The sequence below is a fragment of the Mauremys mutica genome, chromosome 15 (genome assembly GCF_020497125.1).
Source record: "Mauremys mutica isolate MM-2020 ecotype Southern chromosome 15, ASM2049712v1, whole genome shotgun sequence".
NCBI classification, from domain to species: domain Eukaryota; kingdom Metazoa; phylum Chordata; order Testudines; family Geoemydidae; genus Mauremys; species Mauremys mutica.
Genome location: NC_059086.1, coordinates 6,032,450 through 6,058,224, shown reverse-complemented (window position 1 = coordinate 6,058,224; position 25,775 = coordinate 6,032,450). Strand labels below are relative to the sequence as shown.

The 25,775-nt window shown below is 57.7% G+C and overlaps 1 protein-coding gene across 2 annotated transcripts in view; it reads right to left on the bottom strand.

Annotated features, from left to right (window-relative positions):
* Window positions 1-2,012: 2,012 nt before the first annotated feature.
* The window catches only part of NOVA2 (NOVA alternative splicing regulator 2), a 35,900-nt gene continuing 12,137 nt past the window's right edge, over window positions 2,013-25,775 (bottom strand). The window contains exons 2-4 of one of the 2 annotated variants that reach the window (XM_044988171.1): window positions 24,758-24,901; window positions 9,814-9,980; window positions 2,013-3,630 (exon numbers count right to left, since the gene is read on the bottom strand). In XM_044988171.1, the coding sequence (XP_044844106.1) occupies window positions 2,614-3,630; window positions 9,814-9,980; window positions 24,758-24,901 (1,328 nt within the window). In that variant the 3' untranslated portion in view covers window positions 2,013-2,613. Of the gene's footprint in view, window positions 3,631-9,813; window positions 9,981-10,932; window positions 11,145-24,757; window positions 24,902-25,775 lie in introns of those variants that run through there. The other variant, XM_044988172.1, reaches the window with a different exon arrangement.

Here is a 25,775-nt window from a genome sequence, read left to right as displayed (position 1 = left end):
CACCACCCACCACCCGCCGCTGGTGATATGCTTATTTCACTCCTGCCTCTTCCAATGCTCATGAATAACTCTCCAGTAACAAACCCGCCCCGGGATCACAAACAACCCTACAATAACAAGCCAGTGTATACAACTCAGGGCTCCTGAGCAACCCTACAATAACAAGCCAGTGTATACAACTCAGGGCTCCTGGGCAACCCTACAATAACAAGCCAGTGTATACAACTCAGGGCTTCTGAGCAACCCTACAATAACAATCCAGTGTATATAACCCAGGGCTCCTGAGCAACCCTACAATAACAAGCCAGTGTGTACAACTCAGGGCTTCTGAGCAACCCTACAGTAATAACCTGGTGTATATAATCCAGGGCTCCTGAATGACCCTATTATAACAAGCCAGTGCATACAACCCAGGGCTCATGAGCAACCCTACAATAACACACCAATGTAAAAAGCCTGACACACAGGAGCAACATGACACTACAAGCCTCCCTGTTCAGCCAAAAGCTTCCGAAGGATCCTACAATCGTAAGCCAGTGCAGGCAGGGGTGGGAGCGGGTGGAAAGGAAAACATCCCTGTTTCCAGAAGCCCTGGAGGGTGCATTAAAAAGGGGTCAGCTGTAAACCCGGGGCGGAGAATGGCCCCACTGATTTGATCACAGAATGGCTACCGGATACCCTGGCACTAGCCCAGGGGCTACTGGGCCTGACCCCAGTGCTAGCCCAGGGGCTAATGGATACCGCGGCACTAGCCCAGGGCTACTGGTCATCCGGCTCCCCAGGACTGCCCTGAGTCACTGATATGTGAAGCAAGGTCCTTTCCACGCTGCCCACAGGCTGCGCTGAGCCCTTGGCCGGCTCAAGGTGATAATACTGCTTGAGGCATCAAAGAGATCCTGGGGGAGGCGGGGCTGGGGTGGGGTGGGGGTTTCTAAGGAAGAGGGAGAGGAGCAATGTCCCTTCCCTGGAGCAATGGGGGCAGTCGTGAGGTCCACGGCTTGAGACGATGCCGATATCAGCCCCCGGGGCTGAGAAAATAGCCATCGTCCCAGCCGGGCTTTAATACTGAGTGGTAACTGCAGGGAGGGCAGCCTAGTGCTTCACTTTCTTGGCCATGCCAGCCGCCCGGGGCCTGTGTGAGCGGCGGCAATGGCTGGGTTCCCCGCCCCGTCGCTGCTCCGTCGGGACGGGCTCGACCGCTCGCGTTCCCTGGGGGGGTGGGGGGAGAGATTCCTCCCTAGATGGATGTGACACCAGCATTTACAGAACAGCCCCGAAGGAAAATAAAACCACACCCGGACGGTTTGGCCCCATCTGTCACAGGAAGCAGCCTATGACATCATAGGAAGCAGTCTATGACATCACAGGAAGCAGCCTGACATGCCCCAGGCAGGCGTTTACATCACAGCAAATAGCCTCCTACACCACAGGAAGTAACATACTACATCACTGATAGACACTTGTGATGTCACAGGAAGTAGCCTCCTCCACCACAAGAAGTAGCATACCACATCACTGATAGACACTTGTGATGTCACAGGAAGTAGCCTATGACATCACAAGAAGTAGCCTCTTACACCACAAGAAGTAGCATACTACATCACTGGTAGACACTTGTGATGCCACAGGAAGTAGCCTATGACATCACAGGAAGTAGCCCCCTACGCCACATTACATCACAGACCACCATGCATGTTGTCACAGCTTCATGTTCTGCTCCTTATCTCCCCACCCTCCAATCATCCGGTCTGGCAGACATTGCCAAGTGAGACGACAAAACCCAGCCCTGTGGCTACGCCGTGGACAGACTCCCACCCCAACTCCCCACAGGGACAACGCAGCCACCTTTCCAGTTACGCACCTAGAGATATTTTAAAAACTTGTTGCTTTCTTTCTGGAGGAAGAGGGGGAGTGCTTCCCCCCCACTTTTGCTGAAGATATGAATAACTACCCCCCCAGCCCACAAAAACCACCCCCAATCCTAACTTAACACCCCCTCCCGCCCCGAGTTCAACACAATTTGACTATCTACATGCCGAAAATAAAATGCATCAGTGAAATGCCGCATCGCAGCTGAAGTTCAATAAGACCCAGCTACAGAGGGGGCATGTGGGGGATTTACGGCATCTGTGGCTCATGCCAAGACCCCGTTCCCCACCCCCCGTCGTCTCAACATGGGTCCAGATCAGCGCCAATCACCCCTCCCCCAAATATGGATCAAAATCCAATTCCCCCGCAGTTTAAATGGATCCACTCCCCAAAGTGCGATCTGCTCCCTGAATAGAGAGAGCAGGGGGTGGGGGAGGTCTGGCTGGGGGGAGGGGGCCAGAAAGAAAGGAAATAAAGAGAAAATTTGACCCATTTTCTTTTTCTATTAAAAAAAAAGAAGTGCAATATATACATATCAGACAGAACGCACGGCAAGGTCCGCGGGCCGATCCGGAGATCGCGTCTGGATCGGAGCTGGTCATTAGATTGGGGGGAACCCCTCCCTATTGGAGGGGATGCATGTCTGGGGGCGTGCGGGGGATGGGCAGGGTGGGGGAGGGGGCCTGGTTTTTTGTTTGTTTGACTTTTAAAATGGATTTCTCCCTTTGGTGACTCCCTCCGGCCCTACCCTACTTTCTGCGGGTTGGTGGCTCGCACCCCCTGCTCGTACGTCACTCGCTGGCTGATGAGGTACTGGGCGGCCTGCGTGGCTGCCGGCGTGCCGGTGATGGTGACTTTACGGTTCCTGGTGCCAGGGATAAACTCTCCCTTTTTGGAGATCTGGATCCGGGCGCCCGTCAGCTCCTGATACTCCACCAGCGTCTTGCCCCCTTTGCCCAAGATGGCCCCCACCAGATTCTCTGGCACCGCGATCTCCACCATATCCTTGGCACTCTCCACTAACTTCTCCGTGGCCAGGAAGGAGCTGGCCACCAGCGGCGAGGCCGTGCCCAGGTAGCCGTTGGCCGCCCCGGTGGCAGCCGCCAGGGAGCCCAGGGTGAAGGCCCCCACAGCACCGGCTGGCGTGCTGGTGCTGGCGGAGGCATCGCTGGCGTAGGAGGCCAGGAGGTTGGCAGCAGCGGCCGCGGCAGGATTGGCTCCAGCCGCCACGGCGGCCAGCACACCAGAGGCGGCAGCAGAATTGAGCCCCAGCCCCAGCGAGTTGGTGTTGTATCCGTAACTGGCCAAGGTGTTGAGGGCCGTGCTGATGGCCAGGAGGTCGCTGCCGGAGAAGCCCGGCAGGGCTGCCGGGAAGGCCCCGACGCCGGCCAGGCTGGTGTGTCCCAGCAGGCCTGAGGCGGTGGCAGCAGCGGCAGCGGCCGGCAGCACGTCCGTGGAGTTGGCGTAGGGTGAGCCGGTGGGGTTGGAGTTGGCCACGGGGCCGGTGATGTTGGCGTAGCTGATGTTCAGGCAGCTGCTGCTCTGCGGGTCCTCCTGGATTTTCTGCACTATGATGTCCACCGCCTTGCGGATCTGCTCGGGCTCCCCGCTGACCGTCACCACCCGCTCCTGCAGGTTGATGCCCTCCGGCTTCTGGCTCAGCTGCACCCAGGCCCCCGACTGCTCCATGATGGCCTTCACCGTGGCGCCCCCTTTGCCGATGATCAACCCAGCTGTGCTGTTGGGGACGATCAGCTTGGCCTGCCGAGGGGAAGAGACGGGGTGGGGGGAGGTGTTAGCGGGGGGTGGGGAATGAGCTCCAGCAGCTTCCATTGCTTTTCGCCAGTGCTGAGCTGCAGCCCCCTCTGGGGTGGGGCGTAGGGCTGTTTATACAGGGACTGAGCTCAGCCCCTTCTGGGGTTCTCCATGACATACAAGGATCACTCGTCCCCTGCTCCCTGCAGCACATCTCCTAGCGCCGCGTGGAGACAAGAGTGCTCAAGTCTCCATGGAGGGGCCTAGCGGGGGTGTCGTACCCACTCAGAGAGCTGGGTGACTCCCAGCGACACGTGGGCTGAGCTGGGAAGGGGGGCTGCCCAGACATTGCTGGCCAGAGCTGGGTTCCCCTTCAGCACCATGGAGAGCAGTGACAGCATCCAGCACACCCAGAGCTCGCTACACCCAGCCCTAGGCACACCCAGCACCCTGCACACCCAGAGTTCGCTACACCCAGCCCTAGGCACACTCAGAGCTCAGTACACCCAGCACCCTACACACCCAGAGCTCGGCACACTCAGCCCTAGGCACACTCAGAGCTCAGTACACCAAGCACCCTGCACACCCAGAGTTCGCTACACCCAGCCCTAGGCACACTCAGAGCTCAGTACACCCAGCACCCTACACACCCAGAGTTTGCTACACCCAGCCCTAGGCACACCCAGCACCTTGCACACCCAGAGTTTGCTACACCCAGCCCTAGGCACATCCAGCACCCTGCACACCCAGGGCTCAGTGCACCCAGCCCTAGGCACACTCAGAGCTCAGTACACCCAGCACCCTGCACACCCAGAGCTCAGCACACTCAGCCCTAGGCACACTCAGAGCTCAGTACACCCAGCATCCAGCACACTCAGAGCTCAGCACACTCAGCCCTAGGCACACTCAGAGCTCAGTACACCCAGCACCCTGCACACCCAGAGCTCAGCACACCCAGCCCTAGGCACACTCAGAGCTCAGTACACCCAGCATCCAGCACACCCAGAGTTCGCTACACCCAGCCCTAGGCACACCCAGCACCCTGCACACCCAGAGCTCGGTGCACCCAGCCCTAGACACACTCAGAGCTCGGTACACCCAGTATTCAGTACACCCGGAGCTCAGCACACTCAGCCCTAGGCACACTCAGAGCTCAGTACACCCAGCATCCAGCACACTCAGAGTTCACTACACCCAGCCCTAGGCACACCCAGCAACCTGCACACCCAGAGCTCGGTGCACCCAGCCCTAGGCACACTCAGAGCTCAGTACACCCAGTATCCAGTACACCCAGAGCTCAGCACACTCAGAGCTCAGTACACCCAGCACCCTGCACACCCAGAGCTCAGCACACTCAGCCCTAGGCACACTCAGAGCTCAGTACACCCAGCATCCAGCACACCCAGAGCTCAGCACACCCAGCCCTAGGCACACTCAGAGCTTGGTACACCCACCATCCAGCACACCCAGAGCTCAGTATACCCAGCCTTAGGCCCACCCAGCATACCTAGAGCTCAGTACACGCAGAACCCGACACACTGAGACTTCAGTACACCCAGCACCCGGCACATCCAGAGCTCAGTACACCCAGAGCTTGGTACAAACACCACCCAGCAAACCCAGCCCTAGGCACCAGCACCTGGACACCTGGCACACCCAGAGCTCAGCACACCCAACCCTAGGGTACAACCCAGGCCTAAGAGGGGGTCAGGGAAGGGCTGGGGGATGATCTTGGCCTGGAGGGCCTCAATCAGGCTGTCCTTGGGCCCACCCCAGACTGGCCACCTGCAGTGACACAGCCTGGGGGTAGGGGCAGATCAGGGGGCTCTGCCTGGGAAGGGAGGAGGACGCAGCCTGCTCACCCTATTATATAACCGCAGCCCAGGAGCAAAGGAAAACACCACGGCCACTTAGCCAAGAAAATCTCTTGCGTAACAGGCTCTGATGCAGGCCCCGACCCCACCGTCGGGCCAGACTAACCCACAGGAGAGAGCTGCAGCTTGGCTCAGCCCTGACCCACAGCCATAGGCACTGACTCCGTGAGTGCTCGGATCCGCGTTTCCCCCTCCCTCCCTGTGCCTCCCGCCTGCAGCAATCAGCTGTTTTGAGGCATGCAGGAGGCTGGGGGGGAGGAGTGATGACGTGGCACAGGGTGAGCCATGTCCCCAGGGGCCCAAAGGGGCAAGAGACCCGCATCGCGTCCTGTTCAACAGGAGATTTCTTGGGAGATTTTAGCAACCCTGGCTTCTCCCAGCAGGGGGCGCTGTGGGGAGCGGGACAGGAGCCGGCCGTGGGGGGAGCTCCCGGCTATGCCAGCCCCAGCCTCTCCCAGCAGGGGGCGCTGTGGGGAGCAGGCAGGAGCCGGCTGTGGGGGGAGTTCCCAGCTACTCCAGCCCCAGCCTCTCCCAGCAGGGGGCGCTGTGGGGAGCGGGACAGGAGCCGGCCGTGGGGGGAGCTCCTGGCTACTCCAGCCCCAGCCTCTCCCAGCAGGGGGCGCTGTGGGGAGCAGGCAGGAGCCGGCTGTGGGGGGAGTTCCCAGCTACTCCAGCCCCAGCCTCTCCCAGCAGGGGGCGCTGTGGGGAGCAGGCAGGAGCCGGCTGTGGGGGGAGTTCCCAGCTACTCCAGCCCCAGCCTCTCCCAGCAGGGGGCGCTGTGGGGAGCAGGCAGGAGCCGGCTGTGGGGGGAGTTCCCAGCTACTCCAGCCCCGGCCTCTCCCAGCAGGGGGCGCTGTGGGGAGCAGGCAGGAGCCGGCTGTGGGGGGAGTTCCCGGCTACTCCAGCCCCGGCCTCTCCCAGCAGGGGGCGCTGTGGGGAGCAGGGCAGGAGCCGGCCGTGGGGGGAGCTCCCGGCTACTCCAGCCCCAGCCTCTCCCAGCAGGGGGCGCTGTGGGGAGCAGGGCAGGAGCCGGCTGTGTGGGGAGTTCCCGGCTACTCCAGCCCCAGCCTCTCCCAGCAGGGGGCGTTGTGGGGAGTGGGGCAGGAGCCGGCTGTGGGGGGAGTTCCCAGCTATGCCAGCCCCAGCCTCTCCCAGCAGGGGGCGCTGTGGGGAGTGGGGCAGGAGCCGGCTGTGGGGGGAGTTCCCAGCTACTCCAGCCCCAGCCTCTCCCAGCAGGGGGCGCTGTGGGGAGTGGGGCAGGAGCCGGCTGTGGGGGGAGTTCCCAGCTATGCCAGCCCCAGCCTCTCCCAGCAGGGGGCGCTGTGGGGAGCGGCACAGGAGTGTGCCGGGAAGAGGGAGGTGTCGGACTCATTCCCGCCCCGTTTCTTTGACACAGTCAGGAAAGTCAAGTGAGCCCTTGTTGCACCTGAAGCAGCCAGGGCTGGGCGGGGGTGGGGGGTGCCGACCCAGTGCCCCCACAGCTCCGTCCCTGTCAAGGGACTTCCCGGGGTGACCTGTGCTGTGGGGGGAGATCGGAGGGGTGGGGTGGGGGCGGCTGCAGGCTGTGATCAGACCTAGTTCCCAGCGGACAGGAGGGACAACAGGATGCAGGTTACTAGGGCAAAGGGGCCTCGGGGAGCGAGGACATGGGCGGTGTCAATCCCCTTTCCCTGGGGGGAGGGGAAGGGGAGTTAAAGCCAAGAGTCAGGATTAGAACCCAGGCATCCTGATTCCCAGCCCCCCTGCTCTACCCAAGAGAGACCGTCCCCTCCCAGAGCTGGGACAGAACCCAGGCGTCCTGACTCCCAGTCCCCCTGCTCCAACCCAAGAGAGACCGTCCCCTGCCAGAGCTGGGATAGAACCCAGGCGTCCTGACTCCCAGTCCCCCTGCTCCAACCCAAGAGAGACCGTCCCCTCCCAGAGCTGGGATAGAACCCAGGAGTCCTGACTCCCAGCCCCCCTGCTCCAACCCAAGAGAGCCCGTCCCCTCCCAGAGCTGGGATAGGACCCAGGAGTCCTGACTCCCAGCCCCCCTGCTCCAACCCAAGAGAGCCCATTCCCTCCCAGGGCTGGAATAGGACCCAGGAGTCCTGACTCCCAGCCCCCCTGCTCCAACCCAAGAGAGACCGTCCCCTCCCAGGGCTGGGATAGGACCCAGGAGTCCTGACTCCCAGCCCCCCTGCTCCAACCCAAGAGAGCCCGTTCCCTCCCAGGGCTGGGATAGGACCCAGGAGTCCTGACTCCCAGCCCCCCTGCTCCAACCCAAGAGAGACCGTCCCCTCCCAGGGCTGGGATAGGACCCAGGAGTCCTGACTCCCAGCCCCCCTGCTCCAACCCAAGAGAGCCCATCCCCTCCCAGAGCTGGGATAGGACCCAGGAGTCCTGACTCCCAGCCCCCCTGCTCCAACCCAAGAGAAACCGTCCCCTCCCAGGGCTGGGGAGCGAACCCAGACCAGACTGGCTATTGCCCTTGGGGGGAATGTCCTGGATGGGACAACCCCCCCCCTGCCTGGGGGGAACGGACTGAGGGGATGTTCCCTCCCTGGCTCCATGGGGATGGACAGGGTGGGCCAAAGGAGACATGAAGTCATCTCTGCGCACTTTCTTCTTGGGAATGACAAGTGCTGACCCGAGGGGACCCCGGCGTCCGGGCAAAGGCCACCACGTGGGGCCCAGTCTGGACATGGCTCATCCTCGCACGGGAAGGTGTCACACGAGGACCTGAGGGAGGGGGTGGGGATTGGGGAGAGTCTACTGGGACCTTTGTGACCAGCAGGGATACTGGACCAGACCCCTGGACCCGATCCTGGATCACAACCTGGGCCTGGGGCTCGTCCCCTCCTGTAGTGCTGCCAGTGCCTCTCAGTCCAGACCCACAGACCCCTGCTAGCCCAGCCCTGGGGTCCCCCCACCCCCCCTCTGCTGGTGCCCCTCACTCCCAACCCGCAGCCCCAGGCGCCTCCCACCCCAGCTCTACCGGTGCCCCTCAAGCCCAACCTGCAGACTCCTGCTAGCCCAGCCCTGGGCCCCTCCCATTCGTGCTGGTGCCCCTCAATCCCAATGCGCAGCCCCAGGCTCCCCCCATCTCTGCCGGTGCCCCTCAATCCTGACCCAAATCCCCCAGCCCAGCACTGCCCCCACCTCTCCCAGTGTCCCTCAGTCCTGACCCGCAGCCCGTCACTATCCCAGCCCTGGGCTCCCCACACACACAGCTCTGCCGGTGTCCCTTTCTCCCACCCCGCAGTCCCTGGCTACCCCAGAATGCAGCAAATTCCCCACTGAAAAAAGAGACCCAACCAACTCACGTCATGTGTGGCCAGAGGCAGGATCTGAACTCAGAACCCCAGCGATGGAGGTTGGGGGACTGTGAAACTCCACTTGCCCCCCAGCAATCTCTGCACTAACCCCTGGGCAGTGTTGCCCCAGCCCCACGCTACAGCATCCCAGAGACACCAAGGCAGTTGTGGCTGCTGATGGCTAATGGGTGTGTTACAGTGGGTGTGCAGGAGGGTGCGTACTGCCCCTGCCCTGGCTGCTGAGGGCAGTGTGTGCTGCTGACAGCCCCAGCGTGGTGACACTGGGCAGTGCAGGCTTGATCTGGGGAGCTCAGGACAATCACAGGAACTGCCCGAGTCCAGCCGCCCCCGCAGAGTCCTGGCTGCTCCCTGGGGGCAGAGGCGGATTAAGGTTTCCTGGAGCCCTGGGCCAGAGCAAGTGGGGGACGCCTGCCTACCCCTTCCGCCTGCAGCCCCAGCCCCGTTCCGCCCCTTCCACCTGCGGCCCTGCCCATGGCCCCTCCCCTTTCTGTCTCTTCCCTGGGCCCCACCCAGGGTCCCCCCATTCTGCCCCCACACTGTGGCCCCACAACCTGTTTGCTCCTTTTTGCCTGCCCCCCAAGACTAGAGAAGCTCTGTCTCCCCAGGGCTGCAACGGGGAGTGAGAGCTCCCCCAGCCCTGAGGCCGTGGCAGGGAGCGAGAGCTCCTCCAGTCCTGGGGTCACAGCCAGGTCCGGGCACTGGGGCTTCCCCCCCAACCCCTGGTGCTTCTGTGGGGGACCAGGGTCGGGGCGCTGGGGCTTCTCGTGCCCTGCCTGCCCAGTGCTTCTTCCAGGGACAGGGTTGGGGTGCTGGGGGCTTCCCCTGCCACCCCGCAGCTTCTGCCAGGGAGTGGGTTCGGGGTACTGAGGCTTCCCCCACCTTGCCCGGCGGCCTGGGCTCCGCTGCCCAGCAGCAGATTTTTTCCAGGGGCCCGGCCCCGTTGGCCCAGTGGCTAATCCACCACTCCCTGGGAGAGTGTCCAGTCCCCCGGATCTCACCTGCTTGGCGCGGTCTGGGTTCATGGTGGTCTGCGGCTGCAGGATGTTGACGGACTCGGGCTTCACCACGGACTGGGGGATCTCGCGCACCTTCTCGGCGATGAAGTTGTGGACGGCGTTGAGGGCCTCGGCTGTGCCCTGCACGAGGCACACCCGCTCTGTGGTGCCTGGGGAGGGGAGAGCATGGGCAGGTTAGCACCCAGAGTTCTGGGCACGGCGGGCACCAAGCTGGAGAGGGATGCGCTGATGTGAGCTTACAGGGAGGGAGCGTGCAAAAGGGGAGAACAACTGACACCAAAGGGGTGAGTGTGCAAAAGGGAAGTGAGTGTGTAAGGGAACCGAGACCAAAGGAATGGGGGTGATGGAGGAAGGTGAGTGGGCAAGAGGAGAGGAAGTGTGTAAGAGAGCAACAATTGGTGCCAGAGGAATGAGTGTGTGAGTGGGTGTGCAAGGGGACAACTGGTTGCAGAGGAACAAGTGTGCAAGCAGGCATGAGGCGGATGCGTGTGTAAGAGAGAAGTCAGAGGGCCAGCGGGTGTATTTACACCTAGCTCTTGACCGGCCACTACTGCCTTGGCCTCCCCTTGCCCAGCTGTCGCCTGCGTCCCATCCCCCTCCAACCCCCCCAGCTCTCATCCCCTCCCCTCCTCTCCCCTCCCCACGTCCCCCTCCTTGGCCAACATCCCCCTCTCCATATCCCTCCCCGCATCCCCTTCCCCACCTTCCCCTTCCCCGCTCTCTCCCCTCCCCACATCCCCCTTCCCAGCTCTCCTCCCCAGACCCCCTCCTCTCCCTGCATCCCCTTCCCCCCTCCCTATATCCCCCCTTCTCTTCCGCACGGGGCCCCTGCAGGACCTGGGGCCTGGGGCAAATTGCCCCACTTCCCCTCCCCCCGGGCAGCCCTGGCCCTCTCATTACCCCCCACCCCTTGCCATGCCCCACCCCGGTATCCCCCCAACCTCCCCCCCTCAGCTGCTGCCTCAACAAAACAGGCAAAGCCAGGTTACCATGGCAACCTGCAGCGTTTTGAAACCCCCTCCCCCCCCGCAGCCGTGATGGAGGCTTAAAGGCCTGTTGCCATGGCAACCCGCACCCCCTCATCTGCCATCCGCCGGTTACCTGGGCGATGAGGGACCCTTTGTCCCCAGCAATGAGCTCCCCCACCCGGGGTGGGGTGAGAGGCCCCAGGCGGGAAGGGGAGGAGGAGAGCTGGCAGGGAGGCCCCAGTTGCCCCACAGTGAGGGTTGAGGCCCAGCGCAGGGCCTGGCATCAGGGGCTCAAGGATCCCGGTGGGGGGGGACAGCGGGAGGCCCGGCCCCATCCCCCCCACCCCCACACAGAGTCAGAGGTTCGGAGAAGACAGGAGGGAAATGGGGGAGGGCCCTGAATGAGTCAGGGATCCTCAGGCTGGCTCAAAATGTAACCCCCTCCCCATCCTAGGACCAACTCCGAGCCAGCCAAACCAGCGACGCCACGGCCCACCCTTGCCAACCACTGGTGCTCTGGCCCACCCTCGGCAACCACGGCCCATGGCAGACACCCGCTGTCACCAACCATGGCCCATGGCACCACAGCCCGCCCTCACCAACCACGGCCCATGGCACCTCAGCCCACCCTCACCAACCACGGTCCATGGCACCACAGCCCACCCTCGCCAACCACGGCCCATGGCACCACAGCCCGCCTTCACCAACCATGGCCCATGGCACCACAGCCCACCCTCGCCAACCAGGCCCATGGCACCACAGCCCACTGTCACCAACCATGGCCCATGGCACACAGCCCACCTTCACCAACCATGGCCCATGGCACCACAGCCCGCCTTCACCAACCATGGCCGATGGCACCACAGCCCACCCTCACCAACCCTGGCCCATGGCACACAGCCCACCTTCACCAACCACAGTCCATGGAACCTCACCCCACCCTCACCAACCATGGCCCATGGCACCACAGCCCGCCTTCACCAACCACGGCCCATGGCACCACAGCCCGCCCCCACCAACCACGGCCCATGGCACCACAGCCCACCCTCACCAACCACAGCCCATGGCACCACAACCTGCCTTCACCAACCACGGCCCATGGCACCACAACCCGCCTTCACCAACCACGGCCCATGGCACCACAGCCCGCCCTCACCAACCACGGCCCATGGCACCACAGCCCACCCTCGCCAGACACTGACACTACGGCCTAGCCTGGCTAACCACAGCCCATGGCACGTGCCCACCCTCGCCAACCACGGCCTATGGCACCATGGTGCACCCTTAACAGCCATCAACACCACGGACCATAGCCCCTGGCATCACTGCCCACCCTTGCCAACCACGACGCCATGGTCCATTCTCACCAACCACCGATGCATGCTCGCCAACCACAGCCCACAGCACCACGGCAGCACAGCCCATGCTCACCAAACCACAGACCACGCTCAATACACCATCAACACCACAGCCTGTGGCATCATAGTCCACGTGCGCCAAACCACAGCCCACAGCTCCGCAAACCTTCTTCACCACACCACACACCTCCCTCCCTGCAATCCATCGCTAGCACCAGAGCACAGACCACCAACCGCCACCAGCGCTGCCCACTGCCTTCCCCAAAGCACCAACCCCACAAACCACAACAGCCATCCACACACTACAGCAGGCCATTCCCACCAATGCACAAACCACCAGAGTCATCCCACATCTCTCAATGGTTAGAGCGGGGGGGGGGGGTCAGGAGCAGGACTCCTGGGTTCTATCCCAGCTCTGGAGGGGAGTGAGGTCTAATGGTTAGAGTGGGGGGGGGGCTGGGAGTCAGGACTCTTGGTTCTATCCTGGCTCTGGGAGGGCAGTGGGATCTACTGGTTAGAGGATGGGGGACAGGAGCCAGGACTCCTTGTTCTATCCCCAGCTCTGGGAGAGGAGTGGGTTAGGTGCAAGCAAGTCATGGCCCTCAGAGACTGAGCACAGGCTATGGAGACCAGAGTGGCTGAACTGGAGGAGCTGAGGGAGACAGAGAGGTACAGAGAGGAGATTTTCTGGGTCACAGCAGTGGGTCCCACCCCCAGTCTGTGCTGAGGAGTGGGGAAGGAGAGCATTAAGCTGAAGTGGAGGGAATTGATCCCATCGTTAGGACCCTCCTTCCAGACACACTGAAGGAGACCCCTCCAGGGGAGGGGACCCCAATTATTAGGAAGAGCCAGGTAATAGCAATGGGGGAGTCGATTGTTAGAAATATGGATAGTTGGGTTTGTGGTGAGTAGGCCAGCCACACGGGAGGAGGGATAGCTCAGTGGTTTGAGCATTGGCCTGCTAAACCCAGGATTGTGAGCTCCATCCTTGTGGGGGCCACTTAGGGATCTGGGGCAAAATCAGTATTTGGTCCTGCTAGTGAAGGCAGGGGGCTGGACTCCATGACTCTTCAGGGTCCCTTCCAGTTCTATGAGATAGGTATAGCTCCATATATTATTATCTATTTATTATGGTGACTTGCCTGCCAGGTGTGAAGGCTGCAGAGCTCATGAGACATCTAGACAGACTTATGTGCAGTGCTGGGGAGGAGCCGGTGGTCGTGGTACATGTAGGTACTAGTGACACAGGGAAAGGTAGGAGAGAGAGATCCTTGAGGCCAAATTTAGGCTGCTAGGTAAGAGGTCCAGGAACTCTATGGTAGTATTCTCTGAAATGCTTTCAGTTCCACGCACAGGGCCAGTTAGACAGGCAGAGATGCAGGGTCTCAATGCATGGCTGAGACAATGGTGTTGGGAGGAGGGGTTTAGGATTATTAGGAACTGGGGAACCTTTTGGGAAAGAAAGAGCCTATACAAGGAAGGATGGGTTTCACCTAAACCAAAACAGAACCAGACTGCTGGCGTGTAAAATTAGAAAGGTCATAGAGGAGTTTGTAAATTAAGGGCGGGGGAAGACCGACAGGTGCAGAGGAGCACATGGCTCAGACAGAGACATCCCTTAGGGGAGGATTTATCTAAGTCCTAGTACAGAAGAGGGTAGAAGTTGGTAAAGTACATGCAGGAACTGTAGAGAAACAGTCGAAGGAGAAAAAGACCCATTCAGTTACATCACAGGAAGGCAGACAACTAAATACAGACAAATTTTGTAAGTGCTTAAATACAAATGTAAGAGGTTTAAATATTAAGATGCGTGAACTAGAGTGCCTGGTATTAAACGAGGATATTGCTATAATAGGCATCACAGAAACTTGGTGGAACAATGATAATTAGTGGTATGAGGTAATACCAGGGTACAAAATACATAGGAATGACAGAGTAGGTCACGCTGGTCGGGGTGTGGCACCACTACATGTGAAAGAAAGCATAGAGTCAAACACAGTAAAAATCTTAAATGAATTAAACCGAACCATCAAATCTCTATGGATAGAAATTCCATGCTTGGATAGTAAGTGTATAGCAGTAGGAATATCCTACCGATCACCTGACCAGGATGGTGATGGTGACTGTGAAATGTTCGGGGAGATTAGAGAGGCTACAAAAATAGAAACCCCAATAATAATGGGGGATTTCAACTATCCCCACAGGGACCGGGAACATGTCAACTCAGGATGGGATGCAGAGATAAAATTTCTAGACACCATTGATGGCTGCTTCTTGGAGCACCTAGTCCTGCCGGAACCAACAAGGGAAGAGACAATTCTTGATTTAGTCCTAAGTACCGCACGGGATCTGGTCCAAAAGGTGAATATAGCTGAACCCAGGGCCGGCCTTAGACCGAATGGCGCCCAGGCGAGGAGTGTCTTTGGCACACCCCTCCCCATTTGTTAAACTTTTGAATACCTTATTTTTACTGCATTTGTAGCCCATTTCATGACTTTGATACACGATTTGCATGCCTGATTTATCCCTGTCCTATAAGACGATAAATTTGCATGCTAGGATCTGTAAATCTGTATTTATATTCTACACAGGTCCAGAACATTCTGGAAGGCTAGTGAAAAATGAATCCACGTACAGAATACCAGAGACATGTCACTTCAAACATTCTATTCTCCCTTTTGTCGCTAACTACAAAACCAGCACCCCGAGCCTGGCGCACCCCAAGCCCTGCACCCCAGGTAGACACTTGGGTCTCCTGCTCCTAAATCTGGCCCTGACAACAGTGACCATAATGTAATTACATTTAACAGCCTTGTAGGGGACAAAATACCAAAGAAACCCATCACAGTAGCATTTAACTTCAAAAAGGGGACCTGCAGAAAAATAAGGAAGCTAGTTAAACAGAAACTAAAACAGTCACAAGAGAGAAATGCCTGCAAGCTGCATGGAAACTATTTAAAAATACCATAATAGAGGCTCAACTTAAATGTATAACCCGAATTTAAAAATAAATAAATAAATAAAAACAGTAGGACAACCACCAAAAACACACACCCTGGCTAAACAGCAGAGTAAAAGAAGCAGTTAGTGGCAAAGAGGCATCCTTTAAAACCTGGAAGTCAAATCCTACAGAGGAAAATAGAAAAGCGTACAAACCCTGGCAAGTCAACTATAAAAGTATAATTAGGCTGGCCAATAGAGATTGTGAAGAGCAACTAGCAAAACCCGTTTTTTCAAGTACATCACAAGCAGGAAGCCTGCTGAACAATCAGTGGGTCCACTGGACGATGGAGGTGCTAAAGGAGCACTCAAGGAAGACAAGGTGTTTGTGGGGCAACGAAGTGAATTCTTTGCATCGGTCTTCACTGCAGAGGACATGAGGGAAATTCCCACACCTGAGCCATTCTTTTTACGTGACAAGTCTGAGGAACAGTCCCACATTGAGGTGTCAGTAGAAGAGGTTTTAGAACAAATTGATAAATTAAAAAGTGACAAGTCACCAAAATCTAAAGGAATGCCGATTTTTTTTTAAGTGCCAGGGGAGATCCTGGCAATTACAGGCTGGTAAGCCTAACTTCGGTACAAGGCAAACTGGTTGAAACTATGGTAAAGAACAGAATTATCAGACACGTAGATGAATCATAGAATTGTAGGACTTAAGGACCTTGAGAGGTCATCCAGTCCTGTTTCCTGCACTCACGGCAGGACTAAGTATTATCTCGACCATCCCTGACAGATGTCTGTCCAACCTGCTCTTAAAAATCCCCAGTGATGGAGATTCCACAACCTCCCTAGGCAATTTATTCCAGTGCTTAACCACCCTGACAGGGAAGTTTTTCCTAACGTCCAACCTAAACCGGCCTTGCTGCAATTTAAGCCAGTTGCTTCTTATCCTATCCGCAGAGGTTAACAAGAACAATTGTTCTCCCTCCTCCTTGTAACAACTTTTTATGCACTTGAAAACTGTTACCATGTCCCCACTCAGTCTTCTCTTCTCCAGACTAAACAAACCCAGTTCTTTCAATCTTCCCTCGTAGGTCATGTTTTCTATCATTTTTGTTGATCTTCTCTGGACTGTCTCCAATTTTGTCCACTTCTTTCCTGAAACGTGGTGCCCAGAACTGGACACAATACTGCAGTTGAGGCCTACATAATATCTCGGAGAAGAGCCAACACAGATTTTGTAAAGGGAAATCATGCCTCACCAATCTATTAGAACTCTCTGAGAGGGTCAACAAGCATGTGGACAAAGGTGATCCAGTGGATATAGTGTATTTAGGATGTCATGGGGTAAAACGGAAGGTCCTCTCCAGGATTAGTAACTGGTTAAAAGACGGGAAACAAAGGGTAGGAATAAATGGTCAGTTTTCAGAGTGAAGAGAGGTAAATAGCACAGTCCACCCAAGATCTGTACTGAGACCAGTGCTGTTCGGCATATTCATAAATGATCTGGAAATGAGGGTAAACAGAGAAGTGACAAAGTTTGCAGATGATACAAAACTACTCAAGATAGGGTCCAAAGCTGACTGTGAAGAATTAGAAAGAGACCTCACTAAGCTGGATGACTGGACAACAAAATGGCAGATGAAATTCACCGTTGATAAATACAAAGCATGTATTCGTGGGTGAATACCCATACATCCGACGAAGTGGGTATTCACCCACGAAAGCTCATGCTCCAATACGTCTGTTAGTCTGTAAGGTGCCACAGGATTCTTTGCTGCTTTTACAGATCCAGGCTAACACGGCTCCCCCTCTGATACTTGATAAAGACAAAGCAATGCACATGGGAAAACATAATCCCGACTATACATATAAAATGATGGGATCTAAATTAGCTTGAGTTACCACTCAAGAAAGAGTCATTGTGGCTATTTCTCTGAAAACATCCTCTCAATGTGCAGCGGCCGTCAAAACAGCAAACAGAATGTTAGAAACCATTAGGGAAGGGATAGATAAGATAAAGACCATAATGCTACTCTATGAATCCATGGCATGCCCACACCTTGAATACTGCGTGCAGATCTGGTCGCTCCATCTCAATAAAGCTATATTAGAATTGAGAAAGGTAGAAAGAAGGACAACAGAAATGATTAAGGGTCTGGAACAGCTTCCATGTGAGGAGAGATTAGAAAGACGGGGACTGTTCAGCCTGGAAAAGAGATACCTAAGGGGGGATACGATGGGGGTCTATAAAATCATGACTGGGGTGGAGAAAGTGAAGAGGAAGTGTTATTTACTCCTTCCCATAACACAAGAAACAGGGATCAGCCAATGAAATTAACAGGCAGCACATTTAAAACGAACATAAGGAAGTTCTTCCTCACATAGTGCACAGTTAACCGGTGGAACTCACTGCCAGGGGATGTTGTGAAGGCCAAAACTATAACCGGGTTAAAAAAGGGAATGAGATAAGTTCCTGGAGGATAGGTCCAGCAATGACTGTTAGCCAAGATGTACAGGGACACAACCCAGAGGCTTGGGTGTCCCTAAGCCTCTGACTGACAGAAGCTGGGAATGGACGACATGGGATGGATCACTCGATAATTGCCCTGTTCTGGTCATTCCCTCTGAAGTGTCTGGCACTGGCCAGCTGGGCTAGCTGGCCCATTGGTCTGACCCAGTCTGGCTTTTCTTACGTTCTTACTGATGGGAGCAGGCGGGGCTGGGAGTCAGGACTCCTGGGTTCTATTCCCACTTTCATCTAGAGATTGTATCCTTCCTCACTTCCTATCCTAAAGCACAGGGTTGCTGTTGGTTGTTAAACATCTGCTGTGTCCCACCCCAGAAGTGGCTGCAGACATGACCTCTTCCCCTGCCTCATGGTGGTGGGAGAGTTGTGGACTCCTCAAGGGGCATGAGGAAAGTTTTATGAGCTGTTGGGAGCATCCATTCGACTGTCTGCTCATTGGGCAGGGGTTCAGGAAGGCCCCCCCTCAGCGCTCTTCCCCCTGCACTCCAGGATCAGGCTTCCCCAGATTGTGACAAAGCCCCACTGGCTTCCCTGAAAACAATAGGGCCTGTCCCAGCCAAGGCCTAATAAAGGCTGGATAAATAGGAAAGGGTGTGGTGAGTGCTGGCCCCTGGCCAGGGGCTGGGGCAGAGGTCACAGGCAGTCGAATGGGGCGGGGGGGCTGTTCCTGGGAATCATTTTTGTCACCCCCTCTTGGTACCAGGTGCTCTTCCCTCCTGCTAACTTGGGGTTCCACTGGAGGAGCAGGGTGGATGGGGGGGCAGTGGAGAGTTCCCGGGCAGGGGTGGATGACGGTCACTGGTTGCACAAGGGAGCGGAGGTGCGAGGGGGCACAAGGAGGGCAGGGTAGGAGGCAGGGCAGGTGTGGGGGGCAGGCGTGCGAGGGGAGGTGGCGGTTCCACAGGCTGGCACACGATTCTGCGAGTGTGAGCAGGGCACGAGCGTGTGTATGTGGAGGCTGTGCCAGTGCAACAGGTGGGAGGGGGGAGGTTTGGGGGCTTGTGCCAGGACAGAGCCGGGGGGATGGGAGCAGGTGAGTTCCAGGACAGAGCTGGAGGAGGGGCGGGGGGGGGGTCCCAGGACAGAGCCAGGGGGTAGAGGCAGGGGGGTCTCACGACAGAGATGGGGGATGTGGGGGTCCCAGGACAGAGACAGGGGGCAGAGACAGGGGGGTCCCAAGACAGAGCCAGGAGACACGGGGTCTCAGGATAGAGCTGGGAGGCAGGGGGATCCCAGGACAGAGCCGGGGGAGGGGCAGGGGTCCCAGGACAGAGCTGGGGGCAGGGGGTTCCAGGACAGAGCCGGGTGGCAGGGACAGGAGGTCCGAGGACAAAGCCAGGGGAGGGGCAGGGGGTCCCTGGACAGAGCCAGGGGAGGGGCAGGTGGGGTCCCAGGACAGAGCCAGGGGAGGGGTGGGGGGTCCCAGGACAGAGCCAGGCCGGGGGAGGGGCAGGGGGTCCCTGGACAGAGCCAGGGGAGGGGCAGGGGGGTCCCCGGACAGAGCCAGGCCGGGGGAGGGACCGGCCGGCACAGCTCTGGCCTGACTTATCAAGGGGAGCATTTCCTGCCATTGAAGCCGTTTCCCTCCCAGCCTGGCCCAGCCCTGCCCAGCTTCCTGCTTCCTCCCCAGCCCTGCAGCTGGGGGCAGGGGAGGCACCCAGGGCCCTGCTGGCTGCAGAGAACCACTGTGGTGTCCGTGTGACTCCCTCCTCCATCTCCAGGCCCCTGGGATCGGCCACACCAGCCCCTGCCCGCGGGTTAGGGGATCTCTCCCTCCCCTCCCTGGCAGCAGGCGGGGGGACCCTGCCACCCCTCTCCACAAGCCCCTCAGCCAGCCACTGAAGAAACGGACACCGCTAAGCAGCACCGCTAACCCCAACAGCACCAGGCAGACCCCGAAAGTCGCGAGCCTGGCTTACAAATCAGGAGATCCTGCCACAAGATTTGCTTTTCCCCCCGGCCTCCGCCCAGGGCTGCCTCCTCTTGGGAAGGAAGAGGCGCTGGGGTCCTGCGGCAGGAGCTCTCCCAGTCATGCAAAGAGACACTCTGGAGCAGGGCTCGCAGGTGCCGCTCCCCGTCTCTTGCCCGCCCAGGCCACGGGGCACTCACTTGTTCCCATGCAGCAGCATGACAAAGTCACTCGTCTCCCCTAAATGGCCCCCTGCCCCTGTTTGGAGGGGAGGGGGAACAACCGCATGCAACGTTAAAGACTCGCTCTCTGAGGAGGAACATCACGCATGGAGCTGCACAAAAGCAATGAACGCCCCCAAGCTTTTGCGGCCCTACTATTGCCTCCCATCCTGCTGCGCTCCTGCCGGAAGCCCTCTCTCATGATGGGGGGGATGCACAGGAAGATGCTGGGATCCTTAGGGTCAGAAGCAGCAGCAGTGCCCAGAGGAGGTGGCGGAGAAAGCTGAGAAACCTGGGCAGCACAGCGCCAAGCAGCTGCCAGGGGAGGCGATGTACAAACCCGGGCAGAGGAGGCGTATTGAAGAGTCTCCCCAAAACAATGTGCACCCCAGGGCGATGGGAAAAGGTGGGTCCCATGGCTGACAGTGGGACCCAGCAGAGCCCCCATCCCAGGCTGACAGCAGGACCCAGTGGCTTCCCCAGGCCCAGGGTTGACAGCAAGAGCCAGCAGAGCCCCCGGCCCGGGGCTGACAGTGATGTTTAACTAAAGTTAAGCCTCACTCATGTCAATTCGTGAGAGTTGGAATGTCTGGAGGTGACTCCCGTGAAGCCATTGCTAACTAGGGGAGAATAGAACCCAGGAGTCCTGGGACCCAGCTCTAACCACTAGACCCCACTCCCCTCCCAGAGCCAGGGATAGAACCCAGGAGTCCTGGCATGCACTCAGGGTTGTCACCCACCCAGCTTTTCCCAGGCTCATCACTTTGTTGAGCTAGCTGTCCTGGGAAATCAGTCAGGGACCTCATTGCATGCGGACAGCTGTCCAGTTGTCTGGCTCAGGACCATCCTACATATCATGGTGGCTTTGTGACTGAGATGTGACAACCCTACTCCCAGTCCCTGCTGCATTAACTGCTAAACCCCACTCCCCTCCCAGAGCTGGGGATAGAACCAGGAGTCCTGGCTCCCAGCCCCCTGCTCTAACCACTAGACCCCACTCCCCTCCCAGAGCCAGGGATAGACCCCAGGAGTCCTGACTCCCAGTCCCCTGCTCTAACCACTAGGCTACCTTCTTGCAGTCCCAGGAGCCCCAGCCTTCTCCACGCAGTCCTGATCAAGCCCTTCATGCCCTCAGGGTTAGGAACCCCCCTAGGAGCAGACCCCAGACTTCCCTCCTTATCATGGTGATGGGGGATGCTGCCTCCCCCTTTCCCGAGGGATTGGAACACCCCCTTTTCTCCTGGGGTAATTACTAAGCGAAAAGCTGGCCCCTCCCCTCTCCAGGCTCTTGGCAACATCCCTCCATCCCTGGAGATTTGCTGCCCAATAATCCCCCAGTCGAGAGCAGGAGATGCAGAGAAAAGCAGCTTAGCTGGGATGGCCTGACTTTGTGTGCCCTGCAATCAGGGCACAGATTATAGCTGAGCTGGGGCTACCGGCTTCCTCCCCACCACCCAGCTCCACCTGCTAATCTTCCGTGTTTGACCTGAAAATGAAACCTAGCGGGGCTGGCACAGTGCATTTCCCGGGGGCCGTGGCTAAGTGCTGCAGAACAGAACCCAGGAGTCCTGGCTCCTAGACCCTCCCGCCCCTCCGGCAGAAATCAGTACACTCCACCTATCTCCCAGAGCCAGAGACAGAACCCAGGAGTCCTGACTTCCCACACCGCTGCTGAAACTACTACACCCCATAAGAACATAAAAACGGCCATACTGGGTCAGACCAAAGGTCCATCTAGCCCAGTGTCCTGTCTGCCGACAGCGGCCAGTGCCAGGTGCCCCAGATGGAATGAACAGAACAGGTGATCATCAACTGATCCATCCTCTGTTGCCCATTTCCAGCTTCTGGCAAACAGAGGCCAGGGACACCATCCCTCCTCATCCTGGCTAATAGTCATTGATGGACGTATCCTCCAGGAACTTATCTAGCTCTTCTTTAAACCTTGTTATTGTCCTGGCCTTCACAACATCCTCTGGCAAGGAGTTCCACAGGTTGACTGTGCACTGTGTGAAGAAATACTTCCTTTTGTTTGTTTTAAACCTGCTTTTTTGTTTGGTTGGTTTTTTTCATTTTTTAAAATCTCAATCTGCTTTGGACTTAACTATCTTGAGTAGTTTTGTATCGTCTGCAAATTTTGCCATCTCACTGTTCATCCCTTTTTCCTGATCATTTACGAATATGTTGAATAGGACTGGTCCCAGTACAGACCCCTGGGGTCACCACTATTTACCTCTCTCCATTTTGAAAACTGACCATTTATTCCTGCCCTTTGTTTCCTGTCTTTTAACCAGTTACTGATCCATGAAAGGACCCTCCCTCTTATCCCACGACAGCTGACTTTGCTTAAGAGCCTTTGGTGAGGGACCTTGTGTGTGGGCACGATCTGTAAGTCCGTTACACCTTGTCAAAGGCTTTCTGAAAATCTAAGTACACTATATCCACTGGATCCCCCTTGTTCACATGCTTGTTGACTCCCTCAAAGAATTCTAATAGACTGGTGAGGCATGATTTCCCTTTCCCAACAAAAACCATGTTGACTCTTCCCCAACAAATTGTGTTAATCTACCCGGCTCCCATCCCAGAGCTGAGACCAGAACCCAGGAGGCTACCCACTCTAACCACTACACACCACTCCCCTCACAGATTCATAGATTCCAAGGCCAGAAGGAACCGTTGTGATCATCTGGTCTGACCTCCTGGATGACACAGGCCAGAGAACTGCCCAGAAACAACACCTCTTTGAACTAGAGCCGATCTTTACCGCAGATCCAATCCTGATTTAAACATTTCCAGGGATGGAGAAGCCACCAGGACCCTCGGTAAATTGTTCCAAGGGTTAATCACACTCACTACACCTTATTTCTGGTCTAAATTTGTCCGGCTTCAACTCCAAGCCATTGGCTCGTGTTCAACCTTTGCTAGAGCCATTATTAGATCCTTGTTCTCCATGTCGGCACTGATAGACGGGGACCAAGTCCCCCCTGACCCTTCTCTTTGTCAAGCTAAAAACACTGAGCTCCTGGAGTCTCTCGCTCTGAGGCAGGTTTTCTAACCCTTCCGTTGTTCTCAGGGCTCTTCTCGGCAACTTATCAACATCCTTCGGGAGCAGGATCCCAGCCACGGTTGCACCTGGGTCAAATCCAGAGGGAAAATCACCTCCCTGTTCCCCCTGAGATTCCCCTGTTCATGCAACCCAGGACAGGGTTAGCCCGTTTGTCCACAACTAGAGACCACTCCCCTCCCAAGCCAGGAGAACCCAGGAGTCCTAGTTCTGGAGGAGTTTGCCTGCCCCAGCTCAGTTATGGGGGATGTGGCCTAGTACCCCCAAGGGGGTTGACCCGAATATGGCCTGGCTGTGGGGCTGTGGCCCTGCGCTGGCCGGGGGGGATGGGAGGTCCTGTTCCCCTCGTCCCCTTGTCCAACAGCCTCCTCACAGAGGGGGTGAGGCAGGGCTAACCTCCCCGCTCCCACCGGTGGGTCTCAGTCCTGCCCTGGAGGAAAGAGGGGGTGGAGCCACTTCCCAAAGTAACGATCCTGGGGGGTCGGAGACGGAGGAGGGTTTCACAGGGATCGGGGTCAAAGGGGCGTCTCCCTTCAGCCTTGTGAGTGGGCGGGGCCTGGGTTCCCACCTGCTGCAGTACTCTCCACCCTGCACCTCTGAGGCCCCCTCCCCATAGTATGGGAGGGCCCTCCACACACACACACACACACACACATACGGATCCCACATGCCCTGCCACTCGCTCGGCTCGTGGCAATGGGACGCACTGGGGAAGGCCAGGCGGGGGGCTCCTTTCCCCTGGGGCCGCGACGCAGGCCTGGCTGCTGGCCCGGTGCTGAATGGTCAGAGAGTCAGAGATGGTAAGGCCAGAAGGGACCAATACTGCCACCTGCATCGCGCAGGCCAGAGAATCCCTCCCCCAGGGTCGTTCCCACATCCAGCCCAGATCTGATGGTCGAGCTAGAGCGGAGCCGTCCAATCTCAGCGTAAAGACTCCAAGCGATGGAAAATCCACTCCCAGCTCTGGATCAGTCATTCGAGTGGCTGCTTTCCCTTCCCCCCTGCTCCCCGTTAAATCTCGGTGCCTTATTCCCAATCTGAATTTCTCGCCTCAGCTCCAGCCATTGGCTTTTGCTCTCTGCCTCTGATCTCAGAAACTCCCCCCCCCCCCCCAGGGCTGTGCTGGCTGCCGGGGGTCTGGTCACCTCTGAATCTTCTCTAGAGCCAACTACAGTACTCCAGTCTCTGGCTCTGAGGCAGATTCCCAGCCCTCAGCTTGGGCCTGTTGCTCTTTTCTGACCCCCGGCCGAGATGTCAGGATCCTTGAAGGGCGGACGCCAGAACTGGCTGCAGTAACTGGCCTCCGCAGGGCCAGCGCCCTGCTCCCCCTCGCCATCCCTTGCTCACGTACCCAACGGCCACGTTATCTGAGAGGGGGAAGCCGCCCCTGGTGTAGTTGACACAGTGACACCGCCTGAGTCTGCAGAGAGCCTGAACCACTTGCTCCAAGAGGGCTGAATTCTCCCATTCTCCTGAGGGAGCCATTATCTCTGGAGCCTGGTGACCGCCATTTCTGTTCTCATACTCAGCACATTCCCGTCATGACCCCTGAGCCCTTTCCAGAGCTGCTGCTTGCCCGGGACACAGTCCCCGGCCTTGCAAGCCAGACCGGCAGCCTTGCCTCCAAACTGTACGACCTGTATTTGGCTGTTACGTGCAAGGGGCATTTTCCCCCTGGCCTCTCAAAGCCAGGCATGGGCTGGTTGCCCGGATGGCATGAATCTACCCCAGCCAGCGCCCTTTGCCCACCTCCCCAGGACGGATCACAGGGGACCGGAGCCCAGGCATCAAGGCAAACCTGGTCCTCTCCTGTCCAGCCACCACAGCAGGAGACTATCACTGGGGGAGAAGATCCGAGCCTCCCGCCCCCGCCCCCGCCTCAGTTATCAACCCTCAGATCTGCAGGGATTCACGGGAGCTCCTGGCCCCACCTCACCTGGGTAGAAGTCCTTAGACTTGGAGAGCTTGATGGTGGCGCCCGTCTCTTTCTGCAGCTGGACAATGGTCTGTCCCCCTTTCCCGATGATGGAGCCGGCCGCATAGCTGGGGATCAGGACCTTGAGGAAATATTCGCCCTCTTCTGGAGGAGAGAGAGGAGAGAAGAGACGCATTAGTGATGCCATGGCAGGATGGAGCTGCCGGGGGAGGGGGGAAATCAGCCCCCAACCAGAGCTCTGTGGGGCTAGACACCTCCTCTGGAGGCCCCCCACTTTTCCAAACCTGCCCACTGAATATTCCCTGGAAGGGTACTGCAGCATCTGCCCTGACCCTGTAGCGTATCAGGCCATTACTGGGGAGTGCTGGAGTAATAATGCCAGCAGTGCTTAGCTCTTAACCAGGCTTTTCATCTGTCCGTTTCAAAATACTCTCCAATGAAGCTACAGTTCCATTGCCCCCATTTCACAGCAGTGGAAACTGAGGCCCAAGAAGGGACTGGCCCAAGCTCAGCAGTAGAACTGGGGATAGAACCCAGGCATCCTGACTCCCAGCCTCCCCTGCTTTAACCACTAGACTCCCCTCCCAGAGTTGGGAATAGAACCCAGGCCAGGAGTCCTGACTCCCAGCCCCCGCTGCTCTAACCACTGGACACCACTCCCTTCCTGGAGGTGGGGAGAGAACCCAGGAGTCCTGGCTCCCAGCCCTCTTCTGGATTTGTAGAGCACCCAGCACAATGGGTGTCCTTGGTCTGCTGCTCCGCTAAGAAGAAAAACCACTGCTCAGGCATTACACAGACCGGTGCATTCAAACCACCATGGGGCCTTATCCAGGGACCCCCGGGGAGAGAACAAACCACACATGTGACAGACGTCAGTCACACCGCTCAGCGCGCGACTGGAAGGTCAGGTCCCCCAGTGACTGGTGCGGGATAAGAATAGAATTGGCCCTAAGGGAGCTGGCACTAAGCTGTTGCAGTTGCGGTACCTGGCCACTAGTGGGAGACATGCCCACCCATG